Genomic DNA, 18465 nt, shown 5'->3' with positions numbered 1-18465 from the left:
AACCTGGTAAGACATCCTGCTAAAGGCTGCAAAGTCAATTTTGTACTACACATGCTTCATAAAAGATGAATATAAATGCATTAGTTAGACACGGTGAGCTAAATTAGAAGGTCAGGCAGGGCTGGAAGGGCTGAAATATCACACAACCAATGACTGTAATTACTCTTTTTTTAAGTCTATTAAGTGGTGTTGTTCTATCAAGGCTCAGGGGTATAGGACATGAAGTACAAGATAAAGTAATGTGTATTTATTACTCCCACGGGATCAATTTACTAGATATTTTCAGCTCCATGGAGCAAAATACACAAATGCAGCTTTTGTTACTTTCTTCAAACTGTGGCTTTTTCCTTCAAAAGCTCTGCTCCTTGAAGGGTCCGTGTTTACCTGTTTGGTATCTCCCTGCCACCCTCAGTTAATTGTTGTATTTAAAAACAATAACAATAAGGATACAGGAATAGAGAAATGCAGGGATCCCTCTTACAGGATGTTCAAACAAGTGGTTCGAGTTGCTCAGATGGAATGTGCAGACTAGAAAATCCAATCCCAGGCATGATTTTTACCCCAAGGCAAAGCAGAAATCAGGAATGGAGAATGGCGCAAAGCTCCTTGTCATCGTGTTAGCCCTGATCTATTAAAAGTTTTGTCATAGATTCTAAATTACACCATCTGCTCTAATCATTTGCTGAGTAAATGCTGACCCACTTACAAAGAAAACTCACTGAAATGTGTATGCACACTGTTGACCTTCAGGAAGGAAAGGGCTCCTTGCCAGCCATTTGTATGTGGCTCTGCCCTTCAGCGAGTAGTGTGGCTCTGTCTCTTAGCTCTCTCTCATTTCAGACTCTTTGCATACTCCCAGACATGCCTCTGACATGCACCACCCCATAAGGGGGATACTTTCATAGTATCCTCAGGCATCTTGGTTGTCGTCTTCTCAATAGCTTTGAAACTCTCTCCCTGAACATTTTCAATAGGATAAATTGAAAACCAAACCCCAAAAAAACAAACAAGCCCCACAACCAACCAAGCGCCCAAATGGTTAGGAAATGAAAAAAACCCAACTGTTAAGGGTTCAATACCAACCTTAACTCTGGTCTCACTTTCCTATAAATTTTAGAATACAGTGTAGAAACCGCCAAGCACATCTCATGCCCTCCTTGCTATACAGGTGAACTCCAACAGCTCCTCTTCACATACTCCCCCTTCCTGCCCATACTTAGTATAAAAGTTTTCTAACAACCCTCTTGTTACATTGGGTGGAAAAAAAACCCCAAATACGTGTTTTCTTAGCTGAAAATTACTAACTCAGGTTAAAATACAGTATCTGGAGTTAGCAGATGGAGATGCATTCTGGAATTTCCATTGGGTCTGTCTGAAGCAGCAAACCTGAGTTGCCTTGTCTTCATTGCTATTTTAACCTCCGCTAGCAAGCAAGCCTGGGCCAACCCACCCACATTTAGAGACAACCTTTATTTGCAATATAAACAATATCCATGTCACGATGGATAAAGGGCAGATCTGTGGAATTTCATATGGGAAAAGACAACTGCTTTTGACAGCCACTGGTTCTTAATAACCACCTGTTTTCTATTAGTGTCCTAAACGAGGAGGTGGGATATGTCTTGGAGGGGTCTAATGACTCACCAGAGAAAAGGAGCTGAAGGGAAGGTGGAGCCTGGTTATGTGTGCTCTCTGCTCAGCAGGGAGGCCCTGTGTGAGAGAGAGAGGCTCCACTTTCATCTACTTGAAGAGAAACTAGAAGTAAAGGTCCCTTTCAGGAGGGATAAGGGGTCTCCTAGAGACAGCATTTAAGCAACGGACTGGGAGGGAGAGGACGTCAGATCATGGAGGGTGTCGATGCAATGACTTTCGTCTCAAACACAGAGTGAACAATCTTGCGCTTAATTTAAATACAAGTGATGAGTTGTAAGAGTGGTGAAAATGGCAAATAAATTCTAGGAAATTGCATATAAAGAGGAATCGTTGTTATTAAATCATTTAGGATGGATGTGTTTCAAATCTAGCTCACAGTTGAAACTGTTTTACAGCTATAGCTGTGGAGTTTCAACAAAATTGCAGAATCGCAACATATCTGCCAGGGATTTATTTTAAGGATTGTAGGGTAGTTACATGAATAAACCTCAATAAACTCAACATGTTGTTGTGATCTGAACTCTTTAGTGATTTCCACTGCAGTTATGTATGCAAGAACCAACAACACGTGTGTATTTGTGTGTACATATGCAAACACATGAGACAGGGAAATTGCACACACACGTGCAGGCTTATTCCCCAGCTCTACAGGCAGGCTTCTACAGACTGCTCCTACAGGACGACGATATGATTTCTTAACATTAGCATCACGGTATTTCTTTTCACTTCTCCCCAGAGATCTCTTGTTTCCTCTGATCTGCCTCCTGTCTGTATTAGAAAGGAAAGACTATACTGCCCAGCACACTCCTGGTACTTGATCTCACTCCAAGCTTTGGGTGCTAATCCCACCACCACTGTACTGCCTGTCTCTCCTCTTGGTGCATGTGTTTGTGTGTGTGTATGTACAGGCATGCGCATCTGCTAGTGACAACCCTACGCTGGCTGCTTTCCCTGACCTGCTCTGTACAAGAAGGCAACAGGACTCTGGCCCATAGCTGGCTCCATAGCCCAGCTGCCACTCTTTTTTCTCCAGAAACTATATATTGTGTTTCTACTTTAAACAGATCTCTACATCAACTGCCAGTCTAGCAGTCCAAAGACCCTAGTTCCCAGGTGCTCCTATTCTCCTCACTATGGGAGGACATTCTCCACTGGAATTTGGCTACTGAAGCACTGGGAGACAGAAAAAAAATTTCAAAATCTGTCTTTTTTCTTTGCCTACTTCCAGCAGACAGCTGGAACATTTCAAACAATTCATCCCAAGCATGAACAATGAGCACTTCTGAAAATACTGGTTCTAAACTAGTGGAGATCAAACTTCTCAAATAGCCTCAATGGTTTTAGAAATGTCTGTTGACAAAGATACGGCTGTTAACTCCTCGGCTCTGGAGGGCTGAGCATGTGCTTACACTCACTTCATGGCCTCAACAATTCTCCTTGACTGCAGGGATAAGTCACACAGCAGAATGCTCTTGTTGGTCCATGGGAAGGACTGCATGCCCTTATGAACACAAAAATTATAACCATTTCTGTTTCTTGAAAGATCTCTAATTCATCAGTAATGTTTCAATGGAATAATGGCCACAAACCCTAGCAGCAATTATAGAAATGTGTTTTGTTTTATTTATTTAATGCATAAGTACAAGCTTTTTAATGAACAGAGTGATGATGCACTGGCAGGACAATGGGGAAAATGGAGGAAAGGATATTGAAATTTTTAGGCTCTGCTCTCCTCTCTGCTGTCTTGCTCTCTGTCTCTCATACACTTGCCCTCTCTGCCCGTGGTTCCACTGTGGAAGCCATATGGCTTCCAACTCTTGTCTAAGTAGCCACTGAGAATTGTCTATAGTGGAATGCTGCCAAAGTCCTTCCTGGTTTAATGACATGGGGAAGAGCGCTGTGCAGTGCTCACCCAGCACAGAGACTCACTGCGTCCTTGATTATGATCCTGGAGCCAGCAAGTGATGCTGGGAATTGAACCATCAGTGCCTCAAATACAGAAGTCGACATGTGCCAACCCCTGCTGCATTCAGCCTCTGTGCGTGGCATATTAATGAATCTTGAACTAGAGGTCCAACCTTCAAGCTTGCACAGAAGGAATTACCCAAAGACAAAAAAACAAAGGTCCCCTTCATCCTGTTTCCCTCTAACCTTCCATAGTGATACTAGTTTCTTCACCAAGTCTGTCCAGTCCTTAAGCAGTAACTTTTTTTTTTTTAGGCCATCACATCGTACCTCTGCATACATAAGCACGATTTCCCTTGATATAAAGATTTTAAAAAATACCTTGAAAAGATACTCAGAACAAACACATTAAGCCAAGAGGGTATATGAGGGGACAGATGACTCAGTACTCACCCTCATTCTCATACCCTATCCATAAATACCTGCTAAATGTTGGAGTCAGGATATGGAGCTAGACGGAGCTTTCTTCTGCCTGTTTTTATGTCCCATGACACTAGATAGCAGGAACATGTGGTTGTCAATGTGATAACAGTCTCAGTCTAAACGGAGAAGAGGAGGGTGCTCAGCCTGATGGCTGCATTCCCATACCAGCACACAAGAGCATTGCTGGGGATCCCCTTAGTGCCATGGTTGTCAGAAAGGGAGCCCAATACCTGTGGAAGTTGGTGATGCACTGCAATCCCCAGCCGCATAACACGGTTTGGAATTGCTCAGTCTTATTTTACTTGAATTTCCTGATTTAGAGGAAAGCCATGGCCATCTACTAGTCAGCTGGAACACTGGGTTCAGGGAAGTTTTGCAGCATTTCTTTTGGGCCTTGCAAATGCCTGGTGCCTAGTGAAGGCTGGTCTCTTATTTTCTGAGAAACAATTTTTCTTCACGTGCACATTTGGCAGCAGAGGCACGATACAGATGAAAGAGCCCCTACAGAAGGATGCTCTCTTTCTTTGGAAAGGGTTGCACCTCTAGAGGGAAATTTGACAACCTATGAAAGCTGTGTCCTGCTGCAAATCTGTCCAAAAGTCAGAGAAAGGGACAGCTTGTAGAGAGTGAACAGAGCCAATGTAAAATGTAACTCTCCAGGACAGCATGTTTCTCTGGTGGTAAGAGGGAAAGCCAACACATCATTGACCCCAAAACCACAGTCTACAGCCTTCCTAGGCAAAGATAAAAGACTTAACAAGCCTGTAAAAAAATCACATACTGAATTTTATTTCTGTCAAGAAATAAAACAAAATAAGTTACGGTGTTCCTGAAATCTTCTCACCTTTGAAACACTTTAGAAATTTAACTAATCAAAGCCCACAACAATCCCTGATGAAAGCCTACTGACAGCTCAGGAAGCTACAGAAGAAAGGTCAAAAGATTTACCCAGTCACAAAGGCTATACTGGACGCGCATTATTTGAGGGGTCTGGCCTAAGGCATCAAACCCCAATTTGTTCTCTGTCTCAGGTCTGCAAATTCACATCTTCCTTTCCATAAGTCAAAGGTGGCGTTCTTCAAATACACACACTTGGCCTATTTGACTCCCCAACTCACTAACAGCCATGATGCTAGAGCAGATAAAACACGTGGTGGCAGTTTGTCACATACAGTGACTCCAGCTCATGCATGCTATTGCTCAGTGTTCCTGTGGCAAAGAGCAACACCTTCTCAAATATTCCACCTCTTTCTCCAGTATATCACAAAACTCACCGCAAATTCTCGCCAGAGAAAGTACAGTATGGCAAGGTAGCAAGAACAGATGTGAGTGCAGATCTAGACACCGTTTTCACAGTACAAGACAGAAGTACTAGAAGCCTATGTGAACTGTTCTGTTTCTTCCTCAGCTTTTACTTGACAGAAATCAACAAAAAAACTCCAACTAATTTTGATGGGAACGAACATCAAATCACTTCACTATGCATTGCTCTAATTATTTCAGCAATCCTGAAATAAAGCAGTATATAATAATTATTATCCTAAATCAACACGTGGTGCAGCAGCAGTGGATATACATTCCCTGAAGATCCAAGTAACTTGATTTTATAAATGGTGAAGTTCTCAAAATTATAATGGCCAAAACCAAGAAGCATCATTCTTCTATGAATAAGCTGCTCAGGTTCCAAAATACCAACCAAAAATGTGTTCTTTGCTAAGTATTTGAGAACACAGAGTAAGATTTGCTTTTAAGAAAGGCAAGAGCTGTTTGAGTTAGCTGTGACTCAGAAAGTCACAGAAGTCTCATAAGCCTACAATGACAGTTGCTGATAGAGCTTCATTGGTCATGCCTCTGTTTCAGCTTATCTGGGTTGGGTACCAAACCAGGACCATTACGTTTACAGAGTCTTGCATTTTCAGACAAAAACATGCAGTAACCAGCTTTACCATATTTAATAAAACAATAAACTTTGTGCTGACCTTTGGCAAGCGTTCGGGGTCACCAGGGTGCCGGGGGATAACCTTCTGTAACCTTTGGAAACCATAGTCAATGGTGGGTTCGTTCAGAGCTGAAACAACAACAAACAACATTGTGATGTGACAAACACATAGCAAGTAGGCTCCCTTGCACTGTAACAACTGGCAATGCATTGCAAGACCAAGGAAGGATCACAGCAAAATCCCCTTTTACTGAAATCAGCACTGACTATGAAGTCTTGGTTCGAACGCTATTTGAGGTTGGTTCTGAGGCTTTGGTGCAAGCAGCTATGCAAACCTTCCCACTTGAGTTCCTAAAATAAGGTTGCTGGAAAATTTGGGGATGTTGCATACATCTTCCGAATAGGAAGCAATTATTATGTCTGAAAGCCACTATGAAATTAATTTGATAAATACTTTGCCCCCCATGTTTCATGTTAGTTTTTTTTTTTTTTTTTTTTTCCTGCTTTCATATAACGAGGAAGGTCCTTTGTGATTGGAAGACAAAGGAAGTAACTATTAGGGAGTCCCTCCTGTTCCAGATTATATGATACATTTAATATGCTCCATGTGCAATGATCACATATAATTTTGTTGTGAACTACAGGCATTTGTCTTGGCAGAGGCTTTACTTTTTACTCATCAACACTGACTTCAGCAGCCTGGCTCAGGCTCCGACCAGCACTAAACTGATCCAAAAGACTTAATGAATTAAAAAAAAATCATCTATGTTTTTAGTTCATCTTTCCCCAGTCCTTGTCCAATAAAATGGAGGAGAGAAATGGTGGAAGTGGAACACCTTAATCTCCATGAAAATGCTGGTCTGCCTGCGTTAATCGAAGCTCTGATTGTGCCAAGCCTTTAAGCACATGCTTATCTGTAAGCACATACTTAAACACATTTGCTTTCAGCAAAGCAAATTTGAGCATATTATGTTTTTTATATGATTGCCTATAATTACAGGGGACTGCACTGAATGACCTTCTAGCTATATTTCCAGTCATATGATCACTTTAAAACTCAGATGTTAGTGAGACTTCAACATGTGCTTAAAATTTCCTAAGTGCTTTGGTGAACTGGAATAACAGTCAAGCATTCTCAACCATCTCTAAACAACAGCGCATCTTGACTCTCCCATGCCAACAGAGATGATGAAATTTTCCACAGCAATTTGTTTGCAATTTTTTTGAGTTGAATGGAAAAAAAAAAATAATTCCAATATGGATTTTTATATTTTCAGCCTTTTTTTTTTGCTAGGAAGGAAATATAATTTTTTCTTTTTTTTCATTTTTAGGTCACTTTAAAGTTTTTCTTATTTTGTCTTAGCTTATTAATAGCAAAAAAAATTATTTCTTGCACAAGGTCTGCCAACTAAATTATGAATATATCCTGCACCTTTACGATGGTTTTATTACGAACTTTACTATGTGGCTAGAATGATGCCATCTGATTCTTGCAAAGAGATTTAGCATCAAACGATATCTCCCAGTCTCACTTGTGTAAGTACTCTCATGTGGCCCAATGATGCCTATCCCACAGCAAGTTACACAACTCCATCAGTCTGATCAACATGGCACAATTTGTCCATACTTCCACCTTTTAAGTGAAGAGAACATTTTTTCATACTCCTAATGTTAAAGATCTTTAGCCAGATCACATTGTTATCATGAAAGTAATATCTAATCCCTGGCTTCTTTTTAATTAATTGGTGTTCCATAAACAATCCCACAAAACAGTCCAGTTTTTAAAGAAACTGTTCCATTTAAATTATTATTTTCAAACCACATTTCTACAGCAGATGGTCCTACTGGCAACCACAGAGTCAGATTTTTGTATCCTCCTGGACCTTCAGTACATCCCAACTCCATAAGCAGGCCCAGCGATGCTACTGCAAATTGAGGCAGAAGGAACATGGTGTAGGGGAATCCAGATCTACCCAACGGCAGTGAAACAGAAGTGTGTGGCTGACGGGGACTGGCTGGAGAGGCACACAGTCCAGCAGCATCTCAACGTTTCTCTAATATCAGAAAGGAATCTTCTGAGCATATCCTGAAATTACTGTTACAGTATTATGGTAACACTGGACTAGAAATCTTTCAGGATTTTACTTTCTGGGCTATTGTCAGAAGTTTTTTATTGCCCCAGAGATCATGGCATCCCTCTAGTCTCCTCAGTTTTTTTTTCATGCATTTCCCTTTATCAGGAATTTCTGAATTTGATCTTTTATTTACATTCAGGTCATTGTATGGAGAGGGTGAGAATAAGGCTTTTCCCCTGCTTGTGCCCTTTTTGGTTTTTGGATGGTTGGGCCTTTTTTCCATGTTTCCTTTCACACCCTGGCCACACACTGTCCACTTTGTTGTGTAGTTTTGCAGAAAATATCACAGTACATGGGTTTGTAAACCCCCAGTTTCACTACCTTTGAGTTTCCTTACACGGCTTCTTATTGTGGACCCATTTAGTTTAGACCTTCTTCAAATCTTACAATAAATTAATTTACTGCTATTTATATTTATTATCAAAAATAGCTGTTCTCTGAGAAGACTAAAAAAACCCCTACAGTTCTAATTTACATTTCTTTTGCAAATGTTAGAAGATTTTAGCGTGGTTCTGTCAAATGTGTTTCTTCTCTAATTCAGTCTAGTTTACGGCCATTTTCCCTTTACATCCTCTGGGAAAGTAGTTACTAAATTCTGCAATATTATAAATGGAGGCCAGTTCTGAAATCCCCCTAGAGATAGCAGTCATTTTCTCATATCTTCCCACACATTCAACACATTTGAAATCCACAGAGTATTTCCTGTGAGTATTTTCTGAACTAAATGACCAAAAAAAAGTTAATTTTATGGTCCAATCTCACAAGGCATCAAGTATCCTCTGAGAGATACTGAAAACTTTCTGCTTCAAATAGCTTCAGCTTTACTTTAGTGGTGGGGAGAGGCTGCACAGAGCAATTTACAGAATTGGGTCCTAAACCATAGTTGTCAAATATCACTCATTAGTCTATAACCATTCAACCCTTTCAATCTTAGATAAAATGAAAAAAAAGAAATCTTTAGTTGCCTGAACATCTAACCACAGATTGGACGATATCAGCCCTCCATTCCTCAGCTCATTTATAATCCAAGTCAAATGTAATTAGTCATATCTCGAAGAAAGAGCCCTGTTTAAATATTTAACCCCACCTTCAGCATTCAGGCCACACCAGTTCCTGTGTCAGTAGCTGGCAAAACTCCAAGGAAAAGGTGATATTCGGATCTCCAAGCATCGCAGAAGAGCCAGTGCTCAGGCCACCGTTAGTGGCAGCTAACGTACAGGGTCAGATACCGGCTTCATGCAAGGCTTTGCCTCTGTCGTCAGTACATGCGAGCTCGGTCTCTGCCCTTGAAGTCCTTTCACAATAACACATTTCCCAGTGCTCTAATTCAAAGACCAGGGGTTTTTTTACCATGATTGGAAAAAAAGAATCAATAAGAAATACAAACTCTCTATTTGTGTTCTTGACATCCATACATTAAAAACAAGCTAACATATACTGTACTTAAAATGCATTCCCATTACCCTAAATTTTAAAAGTACTATTGAAAGTACTACTAACTTTAAAGAACTGTACTAAATTCAAATAGGTCCCAAGGCTAATGGAAGCAATTTGTATACCAACCCAAACTGACTGGCCCACTTTTCAAAATACAGGTATGATAATCTTGTGGTTTTAAAAGGACATTTAAATTGAAAGACTGTGAATTTAGTACATAATTATACCAATAGAACCCTTTAACTTGTCAACTTGTAAATCTAAAAGGCTATCAATCATTTCTAAAGAGGAAATAAACCTTAAAATTCTTTGATTGACAGTGCTTACTTTTTATGTGAAAAAAAAAAGGAGTAAAGTGGCCAGAAATCCATTTACAAAAGTACATTGTTTTACATAGGTGAGTAAAAAGCCAATAATTACACCTCCAAAAGACATATAAATCAAAGTAAGTACTTTTCCCTCACTTACATATTTTAAGTTGCAGTAAACTTCAGGTAACTTTTTATTAAAATACTTTTCCAAATGCAAAGCTTATTGAAGCCATTAATAGAGTAGCATTTTCATTTAAGCTAATATAATCATTTTTGCAAATACAAGATTTAAGCCATTTTTCTCCTTCCAAACAATAAACTTTCAGCCTGTCTCTTGTGTGAATTAACTAAAATTACACCCAGGTGTACAAAATCTGTCTATCTATCCTAGTGTATGAGTTAAGGCACAATATTTATTATTCTTACCATTTTATGAATTACTTCTTAAACCCTTGAGGAAGAACTTTCTTTCAAATTAGACTCTAACCGAATAAGCCATGAAGCTCTTTATGTAACAAGTCTAAAGCCATAACTCATAAAATCTAAGGCTTTTAATCAAGAAAATGCACAATGTCTATGGAAATAAGGATGCGTACATTATATTCATCTTTTCAAAGTCCAACTTATTTTTCAACAGAAATGCTGCTTATGCCTCTGAGAAAAATGTTTCCACTGTAACTATAATTTCAAATTCTGCACGAATAATTTTAATAACTACATGTAGATAATCCACCATCTTTAAAAGTCTCTTTGTCTTTTTTTTTTAACTAGTCAGTGGAGGGCTTTCTTTAATATTTCACATAATGAATTCCTACTGTGTCAATAAAGCTTTGGTCGTTAATTGAATGACTGTCTGATGTATCTGAGAGAGGAATTTGTTTCTCTGGCCACGCTGCCAACTTACAGCAGAATGATCGACACTTAATATCAGCAATTAAAAGGACCTGTTCAAATATCATATGGAATTCGTAGCTTGGGGTAGTGTAGGAGAACTCTTCACCAAGGAAAACTCATTCAGCGAATGCAGAGAGTAATTGAATTAGACACATTTTAACATTATTATTCAAAGAAAAATAAACACACACTACATAGAAGCATTATGGAAATATTTCAGAACATAAAACATATCCAGTTAATTTGTTTCCCATGCATTCATGGTTTCATTTATTCCTTTTATTTTTCAGCCCTTGTTTCTTTTTCATTCTGTTTGACCCAAAACCAATGAGAAAGCAGCGCTTAGACCTATGAACTTCCCATATGCTTTTCCAGTGGAAAAGGCTGCAAGGAGAGGGAAGGGATGCTAAGGGCTCAAATAACAAAAACAAAAAAAGGCTGAAGGCTACAAACAAATTGGCCTCAGGTCCACAGGTCTGACCGTCCCTCTCCCAGTTGAGAAACCTGGTCTTGATTGTTTTAAGTGAAACACCCAGGGAAAGGCTGCACATGGGAACTAAATGTCCCACAGTGCTTGCTCCTGTGGTGCACCAGAGAGTCACTGGTTTTCTTGGAAGGCAGAGGCATTGTGGGGGAGAGTTTGAAGAAGGTAAGAATGACCTGCAGAAGCGCAGAGCTGTAATGGGTTCAGATTATGTCCAAGAGGTTGTGGCTATAACAGTGGAATGGAAGAAGATTCTTTAGACTCTACCTTTGTCTCTTCACAAATTCTTTTTTTTTAAATTTGGCTCTACAAGAAAATTAGACACCTAGTGACAAGTCCAGAACTATAATGTCAAAGAGATGGGGCTTCGCGGTCTACAACGCAGTTAGTTTGAGTTTTTTCCTATCATCTGATGAGAGAAACTTCATCAAAACATAAACAGAAGTTGACTCTGTGGCCAAGACACACAAAGTTACCCATCTCAACACCTTATAGCCACAAAAGAGTATGAAGAAATCCATGCAAAAATGCTGTAGCGCTATCACAGCAATGAAGGCCAGGCCAGGAACACATTTAACTTGTCTCTCTGTGCCCAGATTAAACCAGGTCAGAACATTTGAAGGCACACAGAATGAATATTTTAAATAAAATCAAGGGCAGCTAGGAAGGCAGACTCTTCAACAGGAGCCTTGCAATCTTAGCATCTTCAGAGGCATTTTATAGCTAAGGACTTCTTTTCTCCTGGACATTTGGTTTCTTCCTCCATCAACTTAGATGCCCACCTCTATAATCAGCTCTCTTCCTTTTTAATCTGTACTTCTGTCTGTATTTCCACTCTGCGGAGAAATAGCAGAGGGTGCAAGCAGCAACAACTGAGAGTACTCACACGAAAGGTTGTGGCTTCTGAGTCCCCACTCTTACCGAGCACGGACTCTATGAGGAGACGGAAAGCAGGAGCTCCTGCCTCTCATAAAGGCAAGATGCTGCCACAGAGCTGATCCAGGGTATTTGCCTCTGCTTACAGCCTGTGGCTTCTGTCTCCAAGCTCTGGGTGATTTCTGCTAGAAGTCCCTGACTTTAACAAAATACAACCTTGACTCTGGAAGATAGGGATAGGACAGGACAGACCATATTAATATCAAACTCCAGGTGCCAAAATGCCTTGCTAAGGCCCTGCAGTACAGCAATACTAACAACGGATGATATTATAAAGCAACATCTTGACATAGCATGCTGTAAGCAAACCCTATCCAACAACTCCTATACATAGTGGCCTCTTTATGCCTGCTCTACAAAGACAGCAAAAAAACACTTCAAAACCCCATCATCAAATGAAAAAAAGTCTGTTTTGCAAATCTCCCTGCAAAGACTTTGCTAATTAAAGACCGTTAAATGAAAACATGCAAGCATTTGAGCTATTTGTTGTTGTGAATTTGGCTTGCTTTTTATAAAGTTTCCTTTCCACTGACTTTCCCTGGAGTGTTTATTCCCACAAGCAATGGAAAACGGAAGCGGGTGGGACAGCGAGAGCCTGCACAGAAAGGTTTGAGCTAGAAAGGCCCGTCCAGTGCTAACTCAGAATTTCCTTGCTCTTCTGGTCTCAGTACTCCCTCACTTAAACATACTCTTGTGCACTGAATTTCCATTTTTAAAATCAAACTCTGGCATGACATCATTTTTTAATTAGAAATAGAAAGCGATAGAGATATCCGAAATGTAATTCCTATATTTTATTGCCATGTAATGCCCAGACAGACACCACATGCACGTGCCAAGCAATAAGAAAAATGCAGAGCTGAGTCAAATGATAAATCTAACACCTAGATCTCTTGAGTTTCCCTAGTGACTGCTCTTTACTTGAACTAAAGATGCAATAGGCCAGCGTTTGAGGGAGCTCCACTGTGTTCATCAGTGTTATTACAAACATGATAGACAGCGTGATATTTTCTTCCTGATAACAATTTTTCTCCAGCAACTAAGAACCAGAGGAGTTATTCCCTTCCCACCTAGCCCAGTCTCTGCAGCCAGTGGGGGTGCTGAAGATGCAAGGAATGCATGTCTTGAGCCCAAGTTTTTTTCTGACAGTTAAGGAAAGAAATTACTAGATCTGTCTAGCAAGAATCATGTGTTGGTTTCTCAAAATACATTAATTCTGAACGTTCACTCTTAGCAGCCTGCAATCTGGCTTGAAAAAAAAGTCAAACAATTTGTGAGCTTCGCAGTTTCTTCTTCCTCTGACTGCGCTGACCTCTTGTCTAATGGGGAAGATTTGGCCTTAAGGGAGTCTGAAACAGAGTCCAGTTTCAGGCACTGGAATTTAAACATACCAATTTCAGAACAGGCTGGTAGAATTCACTGGGGATATATACAGAGGGCCAGAAGGAAATTAATGCATGTTGGTTACTTCTTCTAGTCATCTAGGTTAATTGATGCATCTTTGGCAGTCATTATAAAAAGGGAAAGAACAGCATTTACATGTGAATATTTTCCTATTTGTCGGACACATTCTGGTAATGCACATAAGCATGCAGCAAAAAATTTACTGAAAGTAGCTAGCTCTCAATGGATTACCCCTTCATTTAAATAAATAAATACATGTGTACACACACACACAAGCACAAAAATGCATACAAGCCAAGATTTAAAATAAAGGGTACCTAAGGTTAGCTATAAGATCTATATTTAGGTCTACTTAAAAACATTTAAAAAATAAAGACACTGCATTTATTTTTAAGCTGTTGGCTCAGAAACAGATGCAGAGATGTACCATACAGAGTGCAGGAAATGCTAAAATGTCACCTCATGTAACCTTTTCTTTCATTTTTTACTATGCATATTTTCAACATTTTTCCTTTGCATGGACTCCTCAAATTCTACAATGTAGGTGCAGACACCTTTAAAATTTTCATAGAGATAATTCTGTATAACATACAGGAAGTTGTTTCTTTTTGTCACCCTTCACAAACTCCTTTGGGGTAGACAGCATTGGAAACCATCGTTGTAACATGTTGGTATGCAGAAATATTTTCTTTTCAATAATCCCCGTCTCGCTTTTAACCCTGCTATTTCTCATCTTCTTTTCAGATTATTAAAAAAAAAAATTATTACCAGGGGATGTATAAATGAAAAATTCAGTGTCCTGTCTGAATGCCAAAGCCATTCCTATCAGAAAACATCTTAGCCTAAATTTGGCTGTTTCTCAAAATTGTAGACTTCTGATGTGCAAGTGTACTATGGTCAGAGCAAAAAGAATCTTCAAGAGAGAAAATTGGAAAAACACCAGCTATCACATCCAAAATCTCTGCAAATGAGATTCATGGAGAAATACAAGTAGAGCTGAATCATAAAAATGAGATGAATTGTGCCTAGCTGTAATGAACATTATAGGTGTGATGTTCTTGGAAGGGACTGACCTCCTGTGAGGTTTAATTTTGGTCTTTAATCCTTCTCCATAACTAAGCTTAAATCCCTTGAGAAAACAATAGTTTCCAAACATCTTTATTTCTAAACATTCGCTTTGATTTGTCAACATGAAATTGCAATAAGGCTACTCACTCGAAAGCAAAAGGACCATTTTGGCTATATCCTCGACGATGCAGCAAACGGTTTAAAATTAAAACAGTTGGGTTTGTTGTTTGCTAGTTTGTAACATTTAAATAGAAATGTATAATTTGAGAGCTCTCAGTAGTCTCTGATTTTAGCAGAAGTTATATCACCTGCTTCTATAATTGTTCAGGGGTTCTTTTGGAAAAAATTTGGCAATAACTGTTATCAAGGGTAAGAAAAAAAATCATACCAGTCTGTCTGATAAACATGTTTCCCTGCCCTCACACCCCAGTGAGCACTGTGACACTATACTTTTATCATCTAGTGTGTGCTCAGAATGAGCTTAGAACAGCAATTGCCAGGAATAGGCAGGCGATAAACTGCATTGATTTAACACATCTTGTTTTCAATCATGCTCGGATTTTCTGAGCACGCATTTTTCCTGTACTCTAGCTTGTAGCTTTTATCTGACGAGCTGATCCCTTTTCACTGGAAAATGAAAAGGTCGCACAATAAGACACGGTTTACTGGAACTTGAGCACGCACCAGGGAAAGTATTTTAGATAAATACTGTCAGACATAGTGGAGCTGAATTTCAACAACACAATTGCTAAACAACAATACTTATTACTCTCTAGAACAAGCCTACAAGCAACTTATGGCTCACAGCAGGGGAGATCTCAGAGTTACGCTCAATAGTTAAAGAAACCTTATTCAAGCCTGTTTAAAGATGCAGCATTGCTTTTGCCTTACGTGCACCGAGTAGCCAGACCTTGGGACCAAACTAAACGCCTCCTCAGTTGCTTTCCTAGGTAATTTATAAATGATGGAAAACCACATCAATGACTTTTCTTTTTCTTTTTTTGGCAGAAAGGTGATTGACTATGTGCTTGATTTAACTTAATCAAATGGGGTACTGGGTGGTGGTAAAAGGAAAACTGTCCATATGTGAAAGTAACTTAACTGAAACTAATTAATTAACCAAGGTGAGTTGCTGAGGAGGTTAGTAAACAAGCAAGGAGTAATATAGCATGACCCATCTACCAATGGCCAAGGTAGAGTAGGCTCATAACAATAATTCTAATTTATTTGTCCCCTCCCTCTGAAGGGACTGCAATGATCCTGCCCAATACAGTACTGGAAGCAAAATAACTTTACTTATTCCTAACAGAAGGGGCAAAGAAAACTTCCAAGTTATTCTTTACTGCACTGATTATACTCAAGAAAAGATCTCACCAAGTAAACAGGGAACCTGACTTAATTTTCCTCCTCAGCCTAAGTGGACTAACACCCATTTCCCCACAAGGGCTGAGCTGCCAATCTGCAGCCAAGGAGGGAGGATTGGTTCACTCCAGCTGCAGCCCCTCTCCGCACCTCCTTCCCACGCTTTGCGTCTATGCATGCACGTAAACCGAGTATGCATGAGGTCCTCACCGGCTCGCACGTCTTGTACACAGTGCAGCACCTAAACCACCAAATCCACCTTGTTTTTTTGCCTGGCAGCAGTCTTTTGAAACCAAACTCAAAAAAGTGGGCTTCCCATCCACCTCACCCCTTCAGACTTTGGACGAGACTCATCTTCGTCAGTGCTTCCCAGTCTGCTCTCCTCTTCCAGCAGCCTTTCTCAGGGGAGGGACCCTGTTTTTCACGGACCCCAAACAGCCCCCAGACCTCTCCCCTTATTTACAGGTATTTCTGCACCACTGCTGAAAAGTCAGCTCAGCCCCTTCATGAATAACTCGGACTGCAAGTGAGAATGGCATGTTTAGTAGAGGGATTCCTTCAACACAGGCTGTTTGCTCTGGCAGCAGTGGGTTCAGCCCCACGGCGTTATTCTGAACGTGTCATGCCCTGCTAGCTCATTTGTGTAAGCAATCTTACGTGGCAAAAATATCGCAAACGGGTGATGTTCGCAGGTGAAAGCAATCCTTCCTGCCTTTTCTCTTCTCCCTGATATATCATCATTCATCACTTTTGCTAACAGTTATATATAGTCTCTCAATCGCTGCAAACGTAAGACGGGGGTAAGAAACTCCAGCCCCTCATCCAATCTGCACTTTTGGAGAAAGCAGCCGTGCTTCTCCAGGCGGCTGGTCTCTAAGATACAGTCAGCTGCTGGCTCAGCTTAGCTATAACAGTTAATGAGACACAGTGATACCACCTATTCCTTGTGGAAGTTGCAATACAAAGGTAAGTCCCAAAAACAAAGCATCATCCCCACAAACATCCCTCCCATTTGTCAGCAATGTCAGTGCAAAACTGGTGTGAAATATTTATGTTTTCCTTGCTTCTCCTGAATGTGCTTACTAGTCATTTAGGCCCAGCATAAACTCATCTTAAATTCACTTTGTCCAAGATCCTTAACCAGTATAAAGCAGAACCGTTCTGTCAATTTTTCTGAAACTATACTGATACTGGCTGGAAACTTTATTGGCTGGAGCTTAGTTTATATTTTGCAGATATACATCAGATAGCCAAGCCTCCACCTCTAGTCAGATACATCCATCTTTCTCGGATGTTCTGCTCACATTATAAGTCTTACAGAAAGAATATGGTAAATATTATTTAAATTACATTTTGAATTATAATTTTAAATAGGCAAGTCACAAGCAAAGTGATAGACTTCAAGAAAAGTATGAAGTAAAATCCAAATTTGCATGCAACGCCACTTTACATTCAGCCCCGTGAGCCTGTCTGCAAGAGAACTCATACAAGCATCGATTTCTCCTTCTCACCTGGCAAGTTTTTTTGCTAGACGAGTAAGTCGAAAATCTGTGCTGCATTTTAGGGTTATCTCATGCAACACAGGCAGAATTCTGATATGTCTTCTTCATTAAGTGCTCATAATCCCAGAAATGAAAGTAACTCATTTCTTCCCAGGGTGCCTGTTAACTGAGAAACTCATCTTAATTGAATGCACAGATCAGTTAACCATCTTCAGATTTGCAAACCATTAGTGCCCCATTTGCACAGCAGCTCTGCTGGCAGGTCTCCTCCCACCACTGCGCTTAGGGGGGGATCTGAGGTTCAGCAAAGGAGGGGAGGTGCTGGAGGCGATGAGCAAGCACCGCCAAGGGCTCACGCTCATGACAAAATGAGTGCTCTGGGGCCGAACAGGCCTTCGCTAAATTGTCGGTGCTAGATCACCTTGCAAGTCAATTACAGAGAAATCAACAAATACTGCCGCTCTGCCCCGAAATACAAGTTAAGTAGTCTCCAAACACGCCTACAGAGAGATCACTAATCTGGAATCCAGAGCCTCACAGGCAGAAGAGAAGAGGAAGTAAAAATAATTGCCTATATCACTGCCTTTGCATCTTGCCTCTCTCCCACCATCGCAATTTACCATCTAGAATATACTTGGTAAACTAGTGAAGATGAGTATGGAAATTAAAATATCCCAGGTGCTATAACGCTGATGCTTCAAAAAGAAACGGTAAAAGGCGAGGAAGTGAGGAACCAGACTGAAACTCACTGTCCTGTTATGAAATACTTACCGTGTTTCATTTACAGCAGGAGTGAACCGACCTTTGGTTCTTCAGTGGTCATTGCTGAGTTTGGGATACACAGCAAAACATCTCTGCTGGTTGGTGGCAGCCCGAGGCAGTAACCACATCCCTGCACTCATCCACACTTGTCCGCCAACGGACTAACGCTGTTCTGAGGTAGTTGAATTTT

The 18465-nt window shown here is 40.2% G+C and overlaps 1 protein-coding gene across 13 annotated transcripts in view; it reads right to left on the bottom strand.

The window, feature by feature from the left end:
• The window catches only part of EBF1 (EBF transcription factor 1), a 280920-nt gene that overhangs the window by 25137 nt on the left and 237318 nt on the right, over positions 1 to 18465 (bottom strand). For all 13 annotated transcript variants that reach the window (XM_050905145.1, XM_050905146.1, XM_050905151.1 and 10 more), the window contains one exon: positions 6021 to 6109. In XM_050905145.1, coding sequence (XP_050761102.1) covers positions 6021 to 6109 — 89 coding nt within the window. The remainder of the gene's footprint in view (positions 1 to 6020; positions 6110 to 18465) is intronic.

This window comes from Gymnogyps californianus, chromosome 14 (genome assembly GCF_018139145.2).
Source record: "Gymnogyps californianus isolate 813 chromosome 14, ASM1813914v2, whole genome shotgun sequence".
Classification (NCBI taxonomy): domain Eukaryota; kingdom Metazoa; phylum Chordata; class Aves; order Accipitriformes; family Cathartidae; genus Gymnogyps; species Gymnogyps californianus.
This window is presented reverse-complemented; position numbering and strand designations above follow the sequence as displayed.